A 24,059-nucleotide genomic window follows, 5' to 3' on the forward strand; every position below is an offset into this window, starting at 1 on the left:
CCATATATTACAGTCCGTAGCGCTGGTCACTTCTCTCTATCATCACAGCACAGCACAGTCTAGAGTACCTCAAACATACAATTCTGCAAAAAGAGGTTCTAAAAATGTTAGATAGTCAGGAAACTGTCTATCATATTTTGAGAGACCCTAAAATCAAAGGCTGGAAATGTTATGGTTATAAAAAGTTAAGTTACAAAAAAGGTAAAACTACATTTTTAGTTAATGTTATATCATTACTGTTATTGTTTTCTTTGCAGGAACACCCATCAGCTGCAGCACTGATCTGTGTATTCTGACAGCAGCAGGGTGCTACTCTCAGAATACATAAGCCAGTGCCTGCAGCACTGCAGAGGGGAGAACATGTATGCTCAGCATTAGGAGCGTGGGGTGGTCAGCAGGCGGTAGCTCCAATGCTCGGCATATAATTTTTTCACTTTTATTATGGCTGAGATTTCTTCATCCATATTGATCAATTTATAAGGAGTAATCTGCCAGGTTTTTTTTAGTTAGCCCAAGAGTATGGAGATACCACATGTGTGAGACTTTTTGGGAACCTAGCTGTGTACAGGGCCCCAAAGTCCAATGACCACCTTCAGGTTTTCAAGGGGCTTACATTTTATTTCATGACTACCTCACAGTTTTGGGGGCCCTAAAATGCCAAGATAGTACAAACACCCCCAAATTACCCCTTTTTTGAAAGTAGACACTCCAAGGTATTTGCTACAAGGCATGGTAAGTATTTTGCAGATCTCATTTGTTGCCACAAGTTTTTGAAAATGAAGAATTAAAATAGGAATGTAATTGTTATTTATTCATTTTTCGAAAGCCTTGTGAAAAAAAGAATGACATCTGCAAAATACTCACCATGACTCTTATCAAATACCGAGGAGTAGCTACATTCCAAAAAGGTGCAATTTTCCAGGGTGTCTGAGCTGTCCTGGCATTTTAGGGCCTCCAAAACTGTGATTGGTAGTCAGGAAATAAAATGCAGAAGTTATGCCATTTGAAAGACTGAAGGTGGTTTTTGGATTAGGGACCCCTGTACATGGTTAGGCTCCCAAAAAAAGTCTCTCATACCTGGTACTACATTCTGTAGTAGCAGAATGTATTTTGGGGTGTAATTCCATTTATAGGCATGGCATGTCTGAGAAATAGCTTATTTTAAAAAAAATTCACATTTTTTTTCACTTTCCAAATACTTGTTTCTAAAGACTCACCATGCCTCTCAAATACCTTGGAGTGTCTACTTTCCAAAAAGTGGTTATTTGGGGGGTGTTTGAACTGCCCTGGCATTTTGGGGCCTCTAGGGAGGGGAAGGGGGAGGGGAAGGGGGGAAAGGGAAAAATAAAGAAAAAAATTATGCGGGGCTCTGTGTATTATTCCCGCAAACCACATACATATAATGTTATTAAGTAGAAATGTAATGATCACTTGTTGTTTATTTTCTTAAGGACCATGAGCCGAGTATGTGTGTCATGTACACATTGGTGTATTGTAAATGTGAAAGTTGTATTTAGCAATGAATATGTTGGTTACCTCGATGGTAGTGTATATTTATATTTCTTGTTTTGATTTATTGTACTGTATATTAAGGCTTATGAGTTGGTTGTTATAAAAACAGTATTAAATAAATAAATAAAATAAAAAAAAAAAAAAAACATGCATACCATTAAAATTATATATCTACCTAAATTACTTTATCCACTCTAAATTGCAACCTATTAGGGTCATCTTACATATTATGCGTCCAAATTTTGAAATATATCTGGGACCCAACCAGGTGCAGAGTTTGTGGATAAGGGTCTGTACAATGATTAACTCACTATTACAATTCAGTCTTCTAAATGACCCATGTTAAGCCCCGTACACACGTACCGATGGTCGGCATACAAATGTTCCTCTTTTCTCCCCGGGATGTCGGTGTCTGCTGAAAAGTGCAAAGACAGCACAAGGACAGCACAAGAATTTTGTCCGCCGACTGCAGAAGTGATGTCATGTAATGGTTAACTTTCCCTGTGTTTTCTATTTTCTGAGCATGCCCAGTCTTGCAAATCTGCGGTCTGTCGGCCGAATTGTGTACTGACAGGCGAACAATCGTCCGTTCTGGTGTCGGCATACAAATATTTTCATGTTTGCACGAAAGACTTTTGTCCGCGGATTGTGCGCAGACATCTGTCGGAGGCACCATACTAACACGCGTACAATCGGCAGATCCTTCGTCCACCGACGTTTGTATGCCGACGATCGGTACGTGTGTACGGGCCTTTAGGCCCTTCTCCACACATCAACAGACAGCATCCATTGGCATAGTAGAGTTCTAATAACACAAATTTTTATAGCTAACAAACAAACTATTGCCCGAGAGTGGAAATCCCTATCCCCTTATTTTGAGAAGGTCAAATCAAGGATCCAGGCTCACCAACAAAAAATTGATCACTATTTTTTAGGACACCCACAATAAATTTATTTCAGAGACTGATCGGGACTTGGAACTCCAGATTCCATGTCACCTGATTGCCATTGTAGTCTCTGATTGGCTACCACAGTGATCAGTCCTTGTGAAACCCGACCCTGTGTTTCTCTCTCTGGGAATGAAGAGGAAAGATACAATGTATCTTTCTCTTTCCTTGCAGAGAGAAAAAAAATGGGTGTATAAAAATAAAAAAAAATTAATAAAAATTTAAATAAAAAAAAGAGGAACTACCTAGATCAAGGTTTGATCTAGGTTAGTACCAGGGTTGGTGTGTGAGTCAAGTAAAGGTCAGTATATTTTGGGCTGAATTTTTTTTTTTTTTTTTTTTAATTGGCATCAGTGTCAGTTAGTGTCAGTGTTTTTTAGTTAGGACAAAAAAAGCAAAATGCGAACTAATGCTGGGCTGTACTATGGGTACAAACAACAAATAACATACACATAAGTGGTATCGCTGCAATTGTCAGGAGCAGGGTAATTTATTTTGAAAAGTTCTTTGCTGGGAGATTTTGGTAGTAGCAATAAATATACAGCTATATTTAAAAAAACATATATATTTTTTTACTATTTTGGGCCAGTTTTCCTTTGATAAAAAAATAAAAATAAAATCTGGAGATATCCATCATATCCATTTACTACCAAATGAAAGCCCCATTTTACCTGAAAAAAAAAAATAGGTATAATCCACCTGGATTGCACAAAGTAGTTGTGATGATATGTATGGTTTTACTAACACACGTCAAAACTGCAAAATTGTGCTTAGGCATTAAGATTTATTTTGCGGTAAAAGTTTTACCCTTAGGCGGGGAAAGGGTTAATCCAACTTATTGCTGGCATTCTGTACATAAATCTATTTTCCCTCTTGTCTTCTTATTCTTCTGTTCCACCCAATTTTTCTTTTTTTTTTTTTTTGTTTATGCAGCTCTTGAGCTCACAGTTTACTGAAACACAATAAGGGGAACCCACTTCTTTTACATTTTCTTTATGTAGACTCAGCTAGGCTCACCGGCTAATATCATGAGACAAGCACCTAAGGCAGTGTACTCTGTACATAAGTTTATGCCTTTCTGCAATATTCCCAGGCCTCGTGCTTTATTATTGCTTGTTCCTGATGACAATGTGATTGCTTACTGCAAATTTAGGGTTTCAGTATTTATTCTACCTTTATAATTGCGTAAGCTCCCTGTAATGATACACTGTAACTACTATCTGTACACTCTGAACTTATAATATTTTAGTACTAGAAATCTCAAACAAACTTATCAACTCTCACTGTGTACTACAACCAGTGCTGTATCTTGGCCTAGGCCAACAAGGCCCAGGCCTAGGGCGGCACTTTGCAGGGGGGGCAGCAAAAAGCTGCACCCTGCACAAAAAAAAACCCAGCCTCCTCCCGGCATGAAAAGGGACCCTGCCGGCTTGTGTTACACTTTTTGTATAGTGCCAGTCTTATGTGGTGAATTGGGCCGGAGGGCAGGGTCCAGGAGGCAAATCAGTCTGGTACCCCCATAAAGCGGTCACACTGCTACCTACCAGTATGATAATAGCGGATGGTCAGGACATTCGGACAGACCGCAGGCCGCCGACCTGTAAGATTCTGGTACCTTCGGTACCCTTATTGCCCATTTTCCTTTGCATATTGCGTCCCACCTTTTTAGTTAGGTGGAACGCATATACCTTTAAGCCGCATGACATCATCACTGAGCGCCGCTCTGAGCGGCTATTTCAATCGCCAGTTTCTCTCACAGGTTGTTCGTTCAAACCGCATGCTTAACAGCCTTGTCTTATGCTGCCGGAGCCTCCAGCTAATTCCCTTACCTGGAACAGACCGGAACCTCGCTATTGATCCCGTATCTCGCTACCGGATCACTCTCTTACTACCGGACCCTTCTGCTTACTAACCTCACTAGTGATAAGTACCCCACAGGGGATTCCTCCATAACAAACTTACACTATCTACTTCTGCACATTAAGGACTGTTACTATCTATGCATTACTATCATCTGCACTGTTACATAGATTGCTAGCTCTTGAGTCTACTACCATCTATATCCTTGCACTAGGTTAATCTCTCCTGTATATATCATCTGCTGTCCCCTACCACCTGTTACCATACATGATTATTAACCTATCTGCATTCTACCTATTACCATCTACTACTCTCCTGAACATTACTATCAAGTGATTATCATTGCTATCACTGCTCACGCCTGTCCCTTCAGCACATCACCTCTATACTATCGTATACATCCTATCACTCCAGGAACATCTTATTGAGTGTATGTATATTTGCATGCTGAAGCAGGCCGGGCCACAATGATGAGTCTGGAGAGTTGGATCTGGTAATCCAACACATCTCTACACGACTACTGAGTGGAGATTCTGCAGCTGCAAATCCAGCACACTAGAACAAAAACGCAGGAGCGTTACACGACCCCACTTAATACAACTGGTCCGACGGCCACCAATGCTAATAAGTGTGGCACTGCAGCCAAATTCTCCGCCTACTCTCCTCTGCCCCCAGGCACTGATGGGCACTCATATGCTGCACTGATGGGCTCTAATAGGCTGTACTGATGGGCACTAATATGCCACTCTGATGGCCACTGATGAGGCGGCAATGGTGGGTACTGATAAACTGCACTGATGGGCACTGATAAGGCAGCACTGATATGCTGCACTGATGGGCACTGATGAGGCTGCACTGATGAGGCTGCACTGATGAGGCTGAACTTATGGGAACTGATGAGGCTGTACAGATGGTCTGTGGTTAACAGATGACAGGGCGGGTCATAAACAGGAAGGGGTGTGGTCTTTACAGGAAGGGATGGGCCATATTTAAATTAGGGGGTGCACAAGTGTAGTCAGGCCTAGGGCAGCACAAAGCCTAAATACGCCACTGACTACGACCCCCCCCCCCCTCCTCCATGGTATGAGGAAGGGGGGGGGGGTGTAATCCTAAGAGACTTCTTCTCTTAGGGTGGCAACCCTTTATTAGGTACACCTTGCTAGTACCGGGTTTGACCCCTTTTTCCCCTTCAGAACTGCTTTAATTCTTTGTGGCATAGATTCAACAAGGTCTTGGAATCATTCCTCAAAGATTTTGGCCCATATTGACATGATAGCATCACGCAGTTGCTGCAGATTTCTTCGCTGCACATCCATGATGCGAATCTCCCGTTCCAACACATCCCAAAGGTGCTCTAATGGATTGAGATTTGGCGACTGTGGAGGCAATTGGAGTACAATGAACTCATTGTCATGTTCAAGTAACCAGTTTGAGATGATTTGAGCTTTGTGACATGTTGCATTATCCTGCTTGAAGTAGCCATCAGAAAATGGGTATGTAATCATAAATAGGGATGATCGAACAGTTCGGGTCGACCATCGGTTCGACCCGAACATTGACTGTTCGAAATTCGGCCGAATTCCGAACTTTTTGCTAAAAAAGTTTGGAATTCGGCAACCAGAACAGACCAAAATGCAATGGGACAGGAACTGGGCTTTAAAAGCCCGTGATTGGACCAGAACCATCAGTAAAAGCCAATTGAGGGGGCAGGAGGATGCTAGGAATGTGATTGGAGTGACTACGGGATCCAGAGGCCAATCAGTAGTGAATACGCCCCCCAGTATATAAGATAGCCCCGCCAAATCTCTAGCACTGTAATACAGGGGCTGTGGAAGAGAGTGGAAGCAGTTCTGTTACTCCTGCTTCAAAGGTGTCATTTAGCAATTATTAGTGTGAGGAAAGGGATATTTAGTGTAGTTAGGGTACTATTTACCACTATAGTTAGATTTAATAATCTAGTTTCTGTAGGGAAAGTGTTAAGTGTCAGGGATACTGTAGTGTAGTGTAGGGTTAACTGACTCTGACTGCTATGGCAGGGTGACCAAACCCTTCCATGTCAGGGTGACCGCCATAGAAAAAAGATAATTTGTATAAGAATTGCAGTAGAGCAGGATAGTGGCTCCGCTACTTTTACACCTGGCCGTTTTTGTTTCAGGCGTTTTATTGGGCTTTTTTGTGGACGTCTTTGGAGGCAGGCATGACATCTTAACTTCTGTATAGGGGTATATATACACACACACATGTATGTATATATATACATACATACATATAGGTATGAAAGTAGCAGAACCCTATGCCTGCGCTAATGAAATTATTTGCAGGCATAGGGCTCCGCTCCTATCACACCTATATGCGTGTATGTGTATAAATACATATATGTGTATGTGTATATATACCCCTATACAGAAGTTCATATGTTATGCCTGCCTCCAAAGATGCCTAAAAAATGCCCAAAAAAAAACGCCTGCAACAACACAACTGGGCATTTTTGTTGCAGGCGTTTTTTTGGGCATTATCTGGGCGTCTTTGGAGGCAGGCATAACATCTGAACTTCTGTATATGGGTATATATACACACACACACATATATGTATTTATACACATACACACATATAGGTGTGATAGGAGCGGAGCCCTATGCCTGCAAATAATTTCATTAGCGTAGGCATAGGGTTCTGCTACTTTCACCCCTATATGTGTGTATGTGTATATATACATACATGTGTGTGTATATATACCCCTATACAGAAGTTCAGATGTCATGCCTGCCTCCAAAGACGTCCACAAAAAAGCCCAATAAACGCCTGGTTCTGGACATGCTACAGAGCTGAAACTTCACAGGTACACTTTTTAGACCCCCCATACACTAAATCCAAAGAAATCTCTTTTTTTTTTAATAATTTTTTCAATAATTGGCTCTCTATCAAAAACGACAAATTTTAAGAACTTTTTTTGTGTGATTAATAGTCCCTAGGGCATGTCCCAGAACCCTAGGCACCTTTTAGGGGCATTTATTTGGTTTTAGGGCTTCAAAATGGTGTTTTTTGATTACCGAAGTTCGGGTCCCATTGATTTCAATGGGGTTCTGAAATCCGGGCCGAACTTTCGGGAAGTTCGGGTGTTCTGGTCGAACCGAACTTTTCAAAAGTTCGATCATCCCTAATCATAAAGAGATCGACATGGTCAGCAACAATAGTCAGGTAGGCAGTGGCGTCTAAACAATGCTAAATTGGTACTAAGGGGCTGAAAGTGTGCCGAGAAAATATCCCCCACACCATTACACCACCACCATCAGCCTGAACTGTTGATACAAGGCAGGATGGATCCATGCTTTCATGTTTACGCCAAATTCTGACCCTACCATCTGAATGTCGCAGACTCATCAGACCAGGCAACATTTTTCCAATCTTCTATTGTCAAATTTTGGTGAGCATGTGGGATTTGTAGCCTCAGTTTCCTGTTCTTAGTTGTCAGCAGTGACACCTGTTGTGGTCTCCTGCTGCTGTAGCCCATCTTTTTCTGACTTCTTGTGGCCACTGATCCCAGTTCCACTTGTTTGCAGAATGCTAGCCTACCTGGATGCCACCTGCCACAACTGGCTGCTTTTCTTCCCAGTCCTCCTGACTGGCTCTCTGCCCCAGTCTTGCCTGACTAACACACATACACATGGAGATTCCCCAAGGCAAAGTTGGATGAAGTCTTGGCACACCTCTGTCTTCAAGAGAGACCTTCTACAGATGGCAGCAATCCCCTTGTCTCTTCCTGGACTGTGCTGATCTACTAACTGTCTCTCCTTGCTCTCTTTGCTTCCTCTCCACCTTGAATCCCTCCAACTGCCTCTTTGGTGGGGTCCTTCCAGGCCAGCCTCCTGAGTTCCAGCCTGAGGTAACCCCCCCCCCCCATAGACTCTAGTAAGGGCTCCCTCAAAGGCCACAGACAGCCTCTCTCAGCACTGCTTCTCCATCTTCCACTTGAACTCCCTTGCTGACATGGCCCATGTCTAATTTTGGGTTTTTCCCAGTCCCTGCCAGGCCGACTCCTGGTGATTGGCTGAAGGGCCCATCAATATTCAAGGCAGCCCCTCCTAGCCTCCGCCTTCTGCTTTCTAGAACATTCTCCAAAATTCTGGAAACAGGTGTAGGGAACCAGAGACATGCCAGGATGAGTCATCCAGTCCTGAACTCCTGTAACCCTAACCCAATTACAGACTTATCAAGTAACATGAGCCAGAGTATAGTTTTCCTACTCTCACTACTAGTAGCACTTACCCCTCTCTACCTGAATATCTTTTGAGTGAACAATAAACGCATTTTTTCTGTTCTAAAAGTGACTGGTGCCTATCTTTCTACCCCTGTTCATATTCCACTGTGCCTGACAGCCTGCGTCCTGAGATGAAATGTGAGTCCACCCTGATGCTGGGGGTCAGGGGGGTGCTACATAGATATACTCTAATGCTATAGTATACAAAGACATTTTACACAACTGCAAATCTCTAACATAGTGACAAAATTTGGGGAAGACCATTTTCTGTTCCAACATGGCTGTGTCCCTATGAACAAAGCTAGCCCCATAAAGACATTGCTTGACGAGTTGGATGTAAAGAAACTTGATGTCAACCCTAATAATCAACTTTCCTGATCTTACAAATTATCTTTTGGCTGAACAGTTCTATCTATCTATCTATCTATCTATCTATCTATCTATCTATCTATCTATCTATCTATCTATCTATCTATCTATCTATCTATCTATCTATCTATCTATCTATCTATCTATCTATCTATCTATCTATCTATCTATATTATATTTCATAAATCCTTTCATTTCTGAAAATAACCTGCACTCTATATGTATGTGCCCCTCCCTTAGCTCATAGCTGCATATTTGACCTATACAATAAAATCTTTTGGCAGGTGTGATGTCACAGGTGTGTGTCACATGTCCCAGCACTCCTTGCCTCACACATATATTTGCACAAGTACAGTGATCACACTCTTACTGATGCAGAACCTATAAGATAACTACTAGGATCACAGGGACACCACACTACTCAACATGAATTTTCTAGGACTTACCAAAGTGTGGATCCTAGGATCCTTACTGCTACTAACTACAGGTAAGCATCCAATGTTTAAAATAATGTATATAATATAATAACAAAAGCTAAGTGTTTGTGCTGTATAGTGTCAGTATGAAAGTAGTGTATTGTTGTTCTCACTGATCAATTTGCTTATCTTGATTTGCTTTTATAAGTAAAGTCCAAAAGATAATTGTTTGGGTGGGGTTTTTTTTAATCAAATTGATGAGGAAAGAAAGAAAGAGAGAAAGAGAGAAAGCCTAAAGGATTTGCATACATGGCTGTGACCCAGACTGGCAGAATCTGTATCATATATAGAATAGATGCTGTGCACCTAGGTATAGCTACAGGCAATTGTCTTTTTTAACATAAAGCAGAAGCCTAACTTGAGAACAGGCTAGACTTTAAACATCATAGCTGTCCTTCTGCTTTAATAATGAGGCTATACATTTCCAAGAATACTGTACATCTTTTAAAGCTTGCATGTCTGTTCCTGGAAATCTGGAAAAGCTGCCATGTTTGCAATGATGTAACATACAATAAGGTGTACAAGTCTGCTCTATGGACAAGATAAAATAATTCTCACATGAATCATCGAACTGGTGTAGAAATTACTTTTCTATTAACAATTTATTCATCCATCCATCTATCCATTATCTCTCTCTCTCTTTCTTTCTCTCTCTCTCTCTATCTCTCTCTCTCTTTCTTTTTTTCTCTCTCTCTCTCTCTCTTTCTTTATTTCTTTTCTTTCTCACAACATTCACTGAACTGGTGTAGCAATGACTTTTCTATTAACAATTTATTCATCCATCCATTTATCCATTATCACTCTCTCTTTCTTTCTTTCTTTCTTTCTTTCTTTCTTTCTTTCTTTCTTTCTTTCTTTCTTTCTTTCTTTCTTTCTTTCTTTCTTTCTTTCTTTCTTTCTTTCTTTCTTTCTTTCTTTCTCTCTCTCTCTCTTTCTTTCTTTCTCTCTCTCTTTCTTTTTTTCTTTCTTTCTTGAGTATATATATATATATATATATATAAGAAATATGAAAACAGACAAAAAGGTCCTGGCGCTGATCCTCTGGGAAACCACCTATAGGATAATGGGAATAAATAGTCCCAACAGTCTAATAATGGGGACAAACAAATAAATAGTTTACACGTGGTGCAGCCAAATCCCTGACACTGGATGATTGTGCATGATATGGGAAGGCTGAATGGAGGGATGGCGCACAGCAGTGTAATGTATAACTGTTGCTCTAAAATAAATCTGATCAACAGTGATAACAGGGATGAAGGAAAAGTGTATTGGTAACAATTAAAACCACCAACCAGTCCTGGGGTCTCCGGCATCGCACAATGGTCCTGTGGAACCAGCGTGGAACCCAAGTTTGACAAAGCGCATGCGCGCGAAACATGTAGTCACGGCAACCTGAAGCAACCTACAGCTTGAGTTCCACGTTGGTCCGGCTTTCCATCTTTGTCTCAGGTACCGCTTACTGTGACGCGGTGTGAGGTTCCCGGAAACGACGATTGGTTCGGCGCCCTGCTTGTGATACAGCCGACACAGGCGCAGTGTGACACCCTTCAGCCATCCGTCCCCGAGATCCTCCGGATCCCCTTCCTCTTCCCTTTTGATATTGGTTTTGGAAGCTTGCTCCCCTTTTTCACCCCAAGCGGGACCCCCACAGGACCATTGTGCGATGCCGGAGACCCCAGGACTGGTTGGTGGTTTTAATTGTTACCAATAAACTTTTCATTGATCCCTGTTATCACTGTTGATCAGTTGGATTTATGTTAGAGCAACAGTTATATATTACACTGCTGTGCGCCATCCCTCCTTTCAGCCTTTCCATATAAGAAATATGAACCACCCCTACCCGTATCACCCCTTATGAATCAGAAATTATTTTAAATTTTAGCTATGGTGCAACTGATTTCACAATAGCATTGTCCTTACTTACAATACAATATATACAATGCATTGAGTTTCTGCCATGTGATTATCTGATTAGCAATTTGTGTTACCATGCAATTGAACAGGTGCACCTAATAAAGTGGCCAGTGATTATATATATGTATATATATATATATATATGTATATATATATATATATATATATATATATATATATATATATATATATATATTTATACATACAAGTCTCAAAAAAATTAAAGGAACACTTTGAAAACACATCAGATCTCAATGGGGAAAAATATCATGCTGGATATCTATACTGATATGGGACTGTGTGATGTGTTAGGAACGAATGGATGCCACATTGTTTGATGGAAATGAAAATTGTCAACCAACAGAGGGCTGAACTCAAAGACACCCCAAAAATCAAAGTGAAAAAATGATGCAGCAGGCTAGTCTATTTTGCTGAAATTTCATTGTAGCAACACAAAATGGTAGTTTGTATTGCCCCCACGTGCATGTATGCATGCCTGACAACATCGGGACATGCTCCTAATGAGAAGACAGATGGTGTTCTGGGGTACAGTATTTCCTCCCAGGTCTGGACCAGGGCCTCACTGAGCCCCTGAACAGATTGAGGTGCAACCTGGCGGTGTCAGATGGACGGAAACATAATGTCCCAGTGGTTTTCTATTGGATTTAGGTCAGGCGAGCGCGGGGACCATTCAATATTATCAATTCCTTCATTCTCCAGGAAATGGTTACCAACTCTCACGAGATGAGACCAGGCATTGTCGTGCATCAGAAGGAACTCAGGATCCACTGCACCAGCGTAGGGTCTGACAATGTGTTCAAGGATTTTATCCCGATACCTAATGGCAGTCAGGGTGCTATTGTCTAGCCTGTAGAGGTCTGTGTGTCCCTCCATGGATATGCCTTCCTAGACCATCACTGACCCACCACCAAACGGGTCGTGATGAATGATGTTACAGGCAGCATAACATTCTCCACGGCTTCTTCAGACCCTTTCATGTCTGTCACGTGTGCTCAGGGTGAACCTGCTCTCATCTGTGAAAATCACAGGGCCAGTGGCAGGCCTGCCAATTCTGGTGTTCATTGGCAAAGCCAATTGAACTCCACAGTGCGGGGCAGTGAGCACAGGGCTCATTAGTGGACGTTGGGCCCCTAGGCCTGAGACATTCACACCAGTGGCCTGCTGTAGGTCTTTTTGTAGGGCTCTGGCAGTGCTCATCCTGTTCCTGGTTGCACAAAGGAGCAGATACCAGTCCCGCTGAAGGGTTAAGGACCTTCTTTGGCCCTGTCCAGCTCTTCTCCTGGAATCTCCTCCATGCTCTTGAGACTGCTGGGAGACACAGCAAACCTACTGGCAATGGCACGTATTGATCTGCCATCCTGGAGGAGATTGACTGCCTGTGCAACCTCTATAGGGTCCACGTATCAGCTCATGCTACCAATAGTGTTACAGACCCTATCGAAATGCAAAACTAGTGAAAATAGTCAGAAAAGATGACTAGAGAAAAAAATGTCCATGGTCTTCACCTGTCAAATCATTCCTATTTTTATTTATAACATTTTTATTTCATTTGATGAGTTGAAGGCCTGACATTGCATGCCAAATAAGTTCCTTTTTTAATACATGTTGCTACGCCATGCTGTAAGGGCGCAGTTTTGGATTTTGACCCAGGAGGTCTCGGAATCACCTATGGAGGTGCCATTGTCTTACCCCAATATAAACAAACTAATTACCACTATTTATTCACAGTGTCAGGCGGCTGGGAGCAACCCCTTCCACCTGGCACAAGAGAAATGGGAGGTGTTGATCCCTGGGTTGTCTGAGGTGGGATGGGAGGAGGCCTCAGGGTTCTGTTTCCAGGATCTTATTAGCTCTAATGATCATTTTACACAATTTAAGTTTATACATCACCTGCACTAGACACCTAAGAAATTGGCTCGTTTTGGCTTTGATTCTGCTGCTGCCTGCCCTCGCTGTGGTTCCTTGGGAGCGGATCTTATGCATATGTTCTGGACCTGTTCTAACATGACAGAGTATTGGAAAGACATTTTCTCTTTTTTTGATAATGCACTTCACTTGCCTGTGCCTCATACCCCGGAGGTTGGACTGCTTGGCATTCTCAATTACTTTATTAATCGGACACATGAGCATAGGGTGGCATGGAGGGTGGTATGAATGTGGAGTGTAGTATGTATGTGTGTGGTTGGTTGGTTGGTTGGTTGGTTGTCCTTGTTTTGTTATTTTTGACCTTTCACTGCAAAAGATAGCTGTGCTATATTCCGGGCTTGATATCCTAAGTATTATATCTCCCTATGGGGAAGTCAACCTGTCACTTCAACATGTTGATTGGCTATTGGCCTTGCAGGGCTCCTTGTGTTATTCATCCCCATATGCATCTGCATGTTATGTAAAGATTCTGGTGAATGTAAATGTGATAAGAAAATAAATAAACACCTTTCAAAAATGGTTACATAGGTCTTTGATGGTAGACTGCATTGCCTGCTACACTATTTGATTGATTATTTGTTTTTTGTTTTTTCCTAATGATAGGTATTAATTTTTTCTGAATCCAATATGAAGGTTTCATAGTAAAGTTTGGGTTTTGCTTCATTGCGGCCTTAAATAATTTTATTATGGTACAGCATACTTTTTTCTTACATGCATTGACATACCAGCAAAGACTGTAGCAACCATCAACAAGGTTTAAAAAGAGAAAAGAAATCAACTTTTGAATTTTTACATTTTCAAAATGTGAGTGATAAGTTAAAATGTGTTTTCCAATAGACTTGCTGTTTCCTTTGGGAAGCTCTTTTGTGTAACCTTCATATGCTTAAGGGCCAGTTCACACCATAGAGATGCAGTCCAGATGTGTTCTGGATGCTTTTCTGCATGTGTGTTTTTTGACACGTTCCACTGCGTCTTTGATGCATTTTTAGTGCATTTCAGTGCGTATTTGAGGTGTTTTTGGTGCGTTTTTACATGCTGTCCAGTGCTTTTTTCCCCCTCTTTTTTGTTAACCGTAAATAAGGACATGTGTAATCCAGTGCATTTTTTTTTGATGCATTCCAATGCATTTTTTATGCATTTTACCAGTACAGTTCAGTGCAGAAAAAATGCAGCATGTTCTACTTTTTTCTGAAACTGGAACGCACTGGAATTGACCGCATTGGTGTGAACTATGCCATTGAAACCATATAACCTATTATCCATACGTTTTTGATGCAGAAAAAAAAAAAATGCACTGGACTGCATGTGGTGTGAACTGGCCCTTAAAGCAGAAGTCCATCATTTTTTTTTTTTTTTGCTTTGAATAGAGCAGAGAAGAGTTAATATATATATATATATATATATATATATATATATATATATATATATATATATTTTTTTTTATATTTAAATTTTTATTAATTTTTCAAAACAATAATACATGAAATATATATACAAACAAAACACAAATATAATACACATCCCCTGTTCTCCAGCTAGTAAATTACACATAGGTAAATAAAAAAAAATTTCACACGTGTTCCAATACATCAATTGTGTAATGTTATCATAGATAGTGTTACCCCTAAAACACGCAAAACGGCAAAAAAAAAAAAAAATTCCACACGTGTTCCGAGACTTTAATTGTGTAGTAATAGCTTAAGTGATGTTACACAAAAGAGAAAAAAAAAAAAGAACAAACATACAAGTGATCAGATGCATCTAATATGCAATATTCTCGTTAAGTGAGAAAAAAAAAAAAAAAACCCATGGGTGATCAGATGTACCAAGGAGATAAATATTAATTCAATTAACCGTGTTGCTAGACAAATGATACCCAACAAAGGTTTATTTATAAAAGAACACAATAAATACTTACCTTACCCGTTGCCCATGCTACCAAAAGCTGTTCAGATTCTGTGAAACTGTAAAATGGTCCCTGAAGTCTACTGGGAATCCAACACTTCTGGGAGTGTCAATCTCCTGGGTCACCCTTAGCTCTTACTTGAGAGCTGCAGGGAACCCCAGTTTCAGTTTTCCGGTAGAATTTTGGAAACCATTGCACAACACTGGAGCGTTGTTCTGTGATGTGGGCAGTAGATAGTTTACCACAAAACTGAATATGTAGATAAGGGATGCCTGTAGACAAAAATAAGCTGTGCAGCTTTGACCAACGTTGAATAGTACACTTGCTATAGGTGTAGGCCATTTATGGCACTTTTCCACTGCAAGTACCGGCTCGGCTCTACTCGGCCCTGCTTGGCCCGGTTTGCTTTTCCACTGCTGGTACCGCATGGTACGGTGTTGGAACGGTTCGGTACGGTATGGTTTGCTTTTCCACTAAAGTAGTACTAAAGTTAAGTGGGTGGGATAACAACGATTCTCTGACCAATCAGTGGCTAGTAGTGACTGCATGGAAAGGATTGTGGGATATGGTACCGGGTATGGTACCTCTTGGAACCACAATCGAGGTGGTACTGTTTTTGAGAGCCGTACCGTTCGGTTCCATGCAGTGGAAAAGTGCCGCCGTACCGTACCGAACCGTTCCTACACCGTACCAGGTGGTACCAGCAGTGGAAAAGCACAAAAGCGAGCCAAACCGTTCGGTTACATGCAGTGGAAAAGCGCCATTAGGTACCTCATGATGCCTGACTGGTAAGCTCCTAGGATTTCGATAAGAGACACCCAGCTGTTACTGTTCATCTTTACCATTACAGGAGGGAGCTCTTTCTCTGATTATCCGCCCTTACATGCGCTTTCTCTCACCTGATGCAGTGGGTCTGAGTTCAGCGTTTGAGAGCCCACTCCTTTGATGGGCATCTTGTATAGTGTATCCGGAAAGTATTCACAGCGCTTAACTTTTTCCACTTTTTGTTATGTTACAACCTTATTCCAAAATGTATTAAATTCAATATTTTCCTCAAAATTCTACAAACAATACCCCATAATGACAACGTGAAAGAAGTTTGTTTGAAATCTTTGCAAATTTATAATAATAAAAATTAAAAAAGGAAAACATCCCATGTACATAAGTATTCACAGCCTTTGCCATGACACTCAGAATTGAGCTCAGGTGCATCCTGCTTCCACTGATCATCCTTGAGATGTTTCTACAACTTGACTGGAGTCCACCTGTGGTAAATTCAGTTGAATAGACATGATTTGGAAAGACACACACCTGTCTATATAAGGTCCAACAGTTAACAGTGCATGACATTGTCTGTAGACCTCTGAGACAGGATTGTATCAAGGCACAGATCTGGGGAAGGGTACAGAAAAATATCTGCAGCATTGAAGGTCACAATGAGCACAGTGGCCTCCATCATCCACAAATGAAAGAAGTTTGGAACCACCAGGACTCTTCTTAAGCCCCGTACAAACGCAATGATTATCGGCCGACCGATCTCCCTCTTTTGTCCAGAGTGGTGTTTTGTTGGTTGGAATGTGCCTAGACTGCACACAAATTTTCTCGCCCAACAAAATTCTACTTCAGAAGTGATGTCATGTGTTGGTTTGCTTTCTTTGTGTTCTTTCTTCACTGAGCATGCCCAGACTTGCTCATCAGATTTTTCCCTGTCAAAATCTGTACTGACTGCACGAAAATCGGCCGTTGTGTTGACGGCCAACAAAAATTTTATAGTCTGCACACCAGATTTTTTTCGGCCGAAAAGTTGGAGTTGGTTGTCGAAAGCATCATACTAACAAGCCGAAAATCGGCAGATCGGTCGTCGGACGAACATTCCCTGCCAAATTTCGATGCGTGTGTACGGGGCTTTAGAGCGGGCTGCCCAGCCAAACTGAGCGACCAGGGTAGAAGGGTCTTAGTCAGGGAGGTGACCCAGAACCTGATTGTCACTCTGACAGAGCTTCAGCGTTTCTCTACGGAGAGGGGAGAACCTTACAGAAGAACAACTATCTCTGCAGCACTCCACCAATCAGGCCTGTATGTTAGAGACGGAAGCCACTCCTCAGTAAAAGGCACATAACAGCCCATCATACTCAAAAAGACTTTAAGCTGTAATTGGTGCCCAAGGATTCTTCAGCAAAGTATTGAGCAAAGGCTGTGAATACATATGTAAATTTGCAAAGATTTTAAACAAACTTCTTTCACGTTGTCATTACGGGGCATTGTTTATAGAATTTTGAGGAAAATAATTAATTTTAATCCATTTTGGAATAAGGCTGTAACATAACATAATTTGAAAAAGGTGAAGCGCTGTGAATACTTTCCAGACACACTGTACCTTTGTCCTTAGTAACAACCAAGGAGTTTTCTAGTCAGGCTTCATGAGGTATAAATATATATAGCCTACACCTATAGCAATGGCATCATTCACCTTTTTTTTTTTTTATATACACATGCCCCGTATCTGCATAGGCAGATTTTTGGTAAAGATGAACTATCTTTTTAACCTGACCAAACTTATTTAGCAATCTTTGATAATGTCCAAAATTAATTTCCATGGTGCTATCAACAACTTTCAGAGTCTTTGCAGATGCAACCACACTATAACCAATTTAGAGCGCAAACTTCTCAGCTCATACCATAGATAGGAAGGTCTGTTATGTATAAAGAACAAAAGAATAGACAAAGCACCTTGTCATTGTGAAATATGTATTTGTTTATTATAAAATACCTGTAAAAAGGTAGTCATAAGATTAAATGAATGATTTATGCATACAATCAACAGTCAGGTTAAAAAAAAGGCAACGACAAGGCCAGAATCATACAAATACCAGGATATATCAAATACCAATATTCAGTAGTCAAAACCTGCTAATACAAGGTACTACTGGTTGTGGATGGTGTTTTGATATACAGCATGTAAAGATTATATGACTCTGGCCTGATCATGCCTGATTTAACCTGACTGTGGATTTTAAAAGCAATGTATTGCTTTACTCTTTTAGGTAATTTTTTACAAGTATTTTATATACACATATATATATAATATGAAATGCATATTTCATGAGGACAAGGGGCTTTGTCTTTTCTTATGTTATTTTACAATGTCAAGGTCTACAAAGACTATTTAACCTGCCTAGCGGTATCCCCGAGCGTGACTCGGGGTGGATTTTCCATGCTGTTATCGGTATCCCCGAGTCACGCTCGGGGTGGATGTGCAGGGCTGTGTCTTACCTTCTCCTGGCGATCCAGCAATGATCTCCCATTGCTGTGATCGCCAGCCGAGATCCCCTCCTCTCGTCCGTCGGTATGAGGACTTCCTGGTTCCGTTCCCTGCAGCAGCAATGCTGCATGGGAGCGGAACTAGGGAGGGAAATTCAAATGTTGAATGTTGCACAAAACACAAACACATAACATTTATATTATATATATATATATATATATATATATATATATATATATATATATATATATATATATATATATATGTATATATATACACACACACACATATATATATATATATATATTATATAATAAAATTATATTATTGATTAGTTTATAATTCATGCGTTTGTGTTTCAAATTTATCACATCTGGGATGTCTACTAGAGTCTTGTTTTGGTCAGGTTTAAGTCGGTAATTACTAAGAATTGTAGGCCTATAATACATAACGCCAAATTTCCATGCAAAAAATTGTACCACTTTTGGTACAGAATTCCTGACATAATCATACCGCCAGGGAGGTTAATGTGAAAGCTTACCTAAACAATCAATTCAATTTTCATTCAGTCATCGAGGACCTTTCTCTACATCGTTGCTAGTAGATCTAATATAGATTATACCTGTACATTTTAGATTGAAACATGTATGGTCAGTTTTTGGGAAATTTTCCTTGCTTTCTCTTACTGTCAGTTGAGAACATTTCCTCTCATTTTCTGTCTTGGAGACATCTGGGCATTGGAACAGGAAGTGAGGGGAAATCTTCTTAAAAAAGACACAGACAGTAATAAAAGCCTACTAGAAGTTCCTAATGATACACATAACTAAATATGGTTGACATTTCACTGCAATCACTCATTTTGTAGCAAAAACATAAGCAAAATGAAATCATATATATTCAACCTTAGATTTTTAAGATCATTACAATGCAAAAACTGACTGCGTGATTGCTACTTTTTTCCACAGTCAACACAGTTGAAGGTCAGACAGCGCTCTCATCTCTGACAACACTGGGTGATCTCATTAAGAAACTACTGAATAACTTATCTTCATTGATAAACCAGATTATAAACAATATACATCCAACTGCAAACCCAACAGTTACTGCAGCAACAAGTGCTTCGACTCTATTAAGCAGCAAAGCAAGCACTGTTACATCAGGTTCTACAAGTACTTTATTAAAGTCTACTACCAAAACAACATTGTTCAGTACATTAATAATCTCAACAAAAAGCAAAATTACTTCTGCTGAAACAGGCTCCACTGCCCAGCCTCTATTAACCAATGCAACATCAATACAAAGTACTGGAAGCTCACCAGTTTCCAAAACCAGTCAAGGATTTGTTTCAACAAGTGGCTTACCAGATGGGTTTAATACCACTCAAAAGAATTCATCTGATAATACCAACACACCTCATGTTTCTGGAAGAACATCTGAATTTACCACAGCATATCCTTTTGTTACAACTTCTAGGAGATATTCTGTATCACCAGTAGTAACCACAATATTCACCACTGGTGGTGTGTCACCATCAACCAATAATAGGGAGACATCTTCAGTATCAAAGTTTAGCGGTCAACCAGTGACCACCAATTATGTTGAGCAATCATTATCTACAACTACAAAAGTGACATCCTTGAATACAGAGATTAGTAGTAAATCAACATCTCTACACACAGAAACTGTCAGTAGCAGTCAAAAACCACCAACCACAGTTGTTTTCCACAGCACTCGACCCAGCAGCCAATCTGCCATAACACCATCATCCATTGCTGGCACCAGTAGCCATTACCCTTTAACCACCTCAACATCTGGTATTCCCAATACAGGAACTGAAACCCAAACAGCTGCCACAGTACTACTATCCTCCACAGCCAGTACAAGCAGTCAAAAACCATCAACTGTACCTGTTTTTCCCAACACAAGCCCGAGCAACCAATCCATTTCCACTGTGACACCAACAAATATTGCCAATGCTACCAGTCAAAATCTACCAACCACAACTCCTGGCATCAGCAGACAAAGACTGTCATCAACAGCTGTTTTACACAGTACTGGAGCTTCTAACCAGTCAACATTTACCATAACACCCTCGTCCATTGCCGACACTAGTAATCAACAGCCTTCAGTCGCCCCAACATCTGGTTTTCCCAATACGGGATCCAAGGACGAGATAAATACCACAACAATAACATCATTTACACCCAGTAGGAGCAGTCAGCTTCTATCAACTGCGGCTGTTTTTACCAATACTGGACCCAGAAACCAGTCAGTCTCTACCAGTAGTCAACATCTTTCAACTGCCACACCAACTGTTGTTTCCAGTATAGAACCATACAGTCAGACAGCCACAACCACCAAGCCTTCTTCCACTGTTGGTGTTAGTAGCCAAAGACAGTCAACCACCACAAGTGCTTCATCTAATACCATACCTTCTAACCAGTATACATCTACTTTAACATCAACTACCACTTTTGCTGTCAGCAGTCAGAAATCATCAGCTATCACAAGCTCTGGAGCAAACAACCAATTATCATCCACCAGCACCACAACAATTTCAACTAACAGTGTATTTAGTCATAGTCTACTAACCACTGAATTAACTTCCACTTTACCATCATCTACAGGTACAGTTGTTAGTAGCCAGCAAACAGCATCATCTTCCACTAGAATTATTGGTAGCCAGCAAACATACTCAACTACAACACCTCCCAGTACAGAAACCAGCATCAAAGCTACAGCCACCAAGAGCCCCACATTATCTTCTACTATAGTTGTTAGTAGCCAGCAACCAACCTCAACTCAAACACCTACCAGTACAGTAGCCAGTACCCAAGTTACAGCCAACAGAAACACCACATTATTTTCTACTACAGCTGTTAGTGGCCAGCAAGCAACCTCAACTACAACACCTCCCAGTACAGCAACTGGTACCCAAGCAACAGCCACCAGGAGCACCACATTATCTTCTCTTACAACTGGTAGTAGCCAGCAAACCGCCTCAACTACAAGATCTCCCGGTACAGCAACCAGTACCCAAGCTACATCCATCAGGAGCCCCACATTGTCTTCTAGTACAGTTGTTAGTAGCCAGCAACCAAGCTCAAGTACAACACCTCCTAGTGCAGCCAGTAGTATCCAAGCAACAGCCACCAGGAGCAGCACATTATCTAATACTACAGTTGGTAATAGCCAGCAAACAAGCTCAGCTACAACACCTACCAATACAGCAACCAATACCCAATCTACAGACACCAGGAGCACCACATTATCTTCTTCTACAGTTGTCAGGAACGAGCAAACAACCTCAACTACAACACCTCCCAGTACAACAACCAGTACCCAAGCTACTGCCACCAGGAGCACCACATCATCTTTAGTTACTGGCATCACAAACGAAACAATATCAACCAGAACAACATCCTTTACTACAGAAACAAGAAGCCAGTCAACCAGTACAAAAACTACTTGTGAGTAAAATAGGACGTGCAAATATATAGAAATTAAATATAAAGCATATGACTGACTTATCTTTGTTGTCATTACAGCATCTTCATCAAGAACAGGTCATTCTTCCTGGCTAAATGTAGTCATTTCTCTTGTATTTGGGCTTTATCTTCATAGTAAGTAATTTTCTCCAGATTCTCATTTTATTTTGGTCTTTTTTTATTTTCTTGTTTATTAATCATTTTAATACTGTAATTGGAATTGACAAATACCATATTTTACAGGGGCACATTGCCGCTTCAGCCTGCAGTTGACCCTGCAGGCTGAAGACTAATATGTTAATGAATTCCCCACGTGTATATGATCACTATATCATTATAACTGGCATAGAGATCATGTGATCAGGAACCACTCTGACTTGATCTGAATTGCCTTTGGGGACCGGAGCTATCAGTGACAGCTTGGACTGAGAGCCCTAGCCACTAGCTGGTGGCTCTCAATGCGAAGATATTTATTAAAGCTGAACTTTAATTTAGACAGAGTAAGGGAGGCTTATAACCCCATTTTGTCATCTTTGTACAATTAGGGAGATTTCCCTTCACTTTCTGTTCCAAAGCCAAAATAAGAAGTAAGGGGAAATCCCTCCAAAGTGAGACAATTCTTGGTTGTCCCCGGGGGCCACTAGAACTAGTGTCTACATTGGCAGATTTCCCCTATATTCCTGTTCTAGTAACAACTCAAAATTTGGGATTGTCGTTCACTCTTTAGTGATAAAAGTAAGCAGACCAAATTGAGAGACGGAAACAGCAATAAAAACCTGACAGGTGTTATAATTCCCTCTCTACTCCATCTAAAATTCAAAAAAGTTTGCCTTTAGTTATATTTTAACAAATTCAATACTGGGCACTTTCACCTCTTCTGCCCAGGCCAATTTTTCACCTTTTGCCTCATACACACGTTCAGATAATCAGACGACTTATCATTCGCATTTTGTTGCATGATACTAATATCGAATTCAACATTGCATATAAACGTATGATTTTTTTTGTACGATTCCGGAAAAGCTTCCTGGTTGCTTAGCTACGTATCAGATGGTGCAAAACAAAAACAATGGCAGCCAGACTGTGCTATTTTAGTGTTTCTGATCATGCGCAGTCTTTGTCGATCGATTTTTAGCAGACGCATACTGTACTGATTAAACGATTGTCGTTCGCTAGGCTATCATACAACAGAAGTTTTCGTGTTTGTCCCTTTGGATTTTGTTGGACGAACTGTCGTGATCGGCTGTCGAAAGCTGTGTAGTAACGATCAGATTATTGTGCGATCAGGTCGAAAGCGAGTTTTATCGTACGATTATCTGAACGTGTGTACGAGGCATATTACACTTTCAATGGCAATTGGGCGGTCATAAAACACTGTACCCATATGTAATTTGTATAATTTTTTTGACAAAAATAGAGCTTTCATTTGGTGGTATTTAATCACCACTGGGTTTTTATTTTTTGTTAAATAAACAATAAAAGGCCAAAAATTTTGTAAAAAAAAAAAAACATGTTTTTTTGTTTCCATTATAAAAATTTTCAAATAAAAAAATATTTTTTCAACTATTTAGGCAAAGCTGTATTCTGCTACATTTCTTTGGTGAACATAACCCAAATCATTGTTTATTATTTAGTCGGTAGGAAAGTTATAGAGTCCACAAAAATTATGGGATATATCTGAAAATTGATCAATCATGATGTATAGACTGCCTATCTCATTTCTTGAGGCACGAAAAAGCCAGGAGAGTACAAATATCCCCCAAATTACCCCTTTTTTTGAAAGTAGACAGTCCAAGGTACTTAGTAAGAGGCATGGTGGGTTTTTTTTTTTTTTTAATTTTTTTGGAAAATTACTTTTTTTTTTAACATGCAGTCACCAGTGCACTACAGCAACATTATATAACCTGTGGCAGTGATCAGGGACACTGACTGGTGTCTCATTTTTGGTCTATTTTTTTTTCTTTTTAATTACATTTGTTTTGTTTTTTTACATTTTTTTTAAGACGCTGTGACCACGGTAATACAGTGTTACCATAGCAACACTTTACCACTCTGAAGGAAGTGATCAGGATTTTTTTCTTTTTTTTTACACATTATTTTTACTGAATGAAACTGTATA

The 24,059-nt window shown here is 40.4% G+C and overlaps 1 protein-coding gene across 1 annotated transcript; it reads left to right on the top strand.

Annotated features, from left to right (window-relative positions):
* Positions 1–9,296: 9,296 nt before the first annotated feature.
* Positions 9,297–21,912, top strand: LOC309559804 (uncharacterized protein; the record flags this gene model as incomplete). The annotated part of the gene is made up of 2 exons (XM_082263242.1): positions 9,297–9,434; positions 19,418–21,912. Coding segments are annotated over exons 1-2 (2,556 nt in total), but the record flags the coding sequence as incomplete, so codon positions are not given.
* Positions 21,913–24,059: the final 2,147 nt, after the last annotated feature.

This window comes from Pelophylax lessonae (genome assembly GCF_965119305.1).
Source record: "Pelophylax lessonae genome assembly, chromosome: 7".
Lineage (NCBI taxonomy): Eukaryota > Metazoa > Chordata > Amphibia > Anura > Ranidae > Pelophylax > Pelophylax lessonae.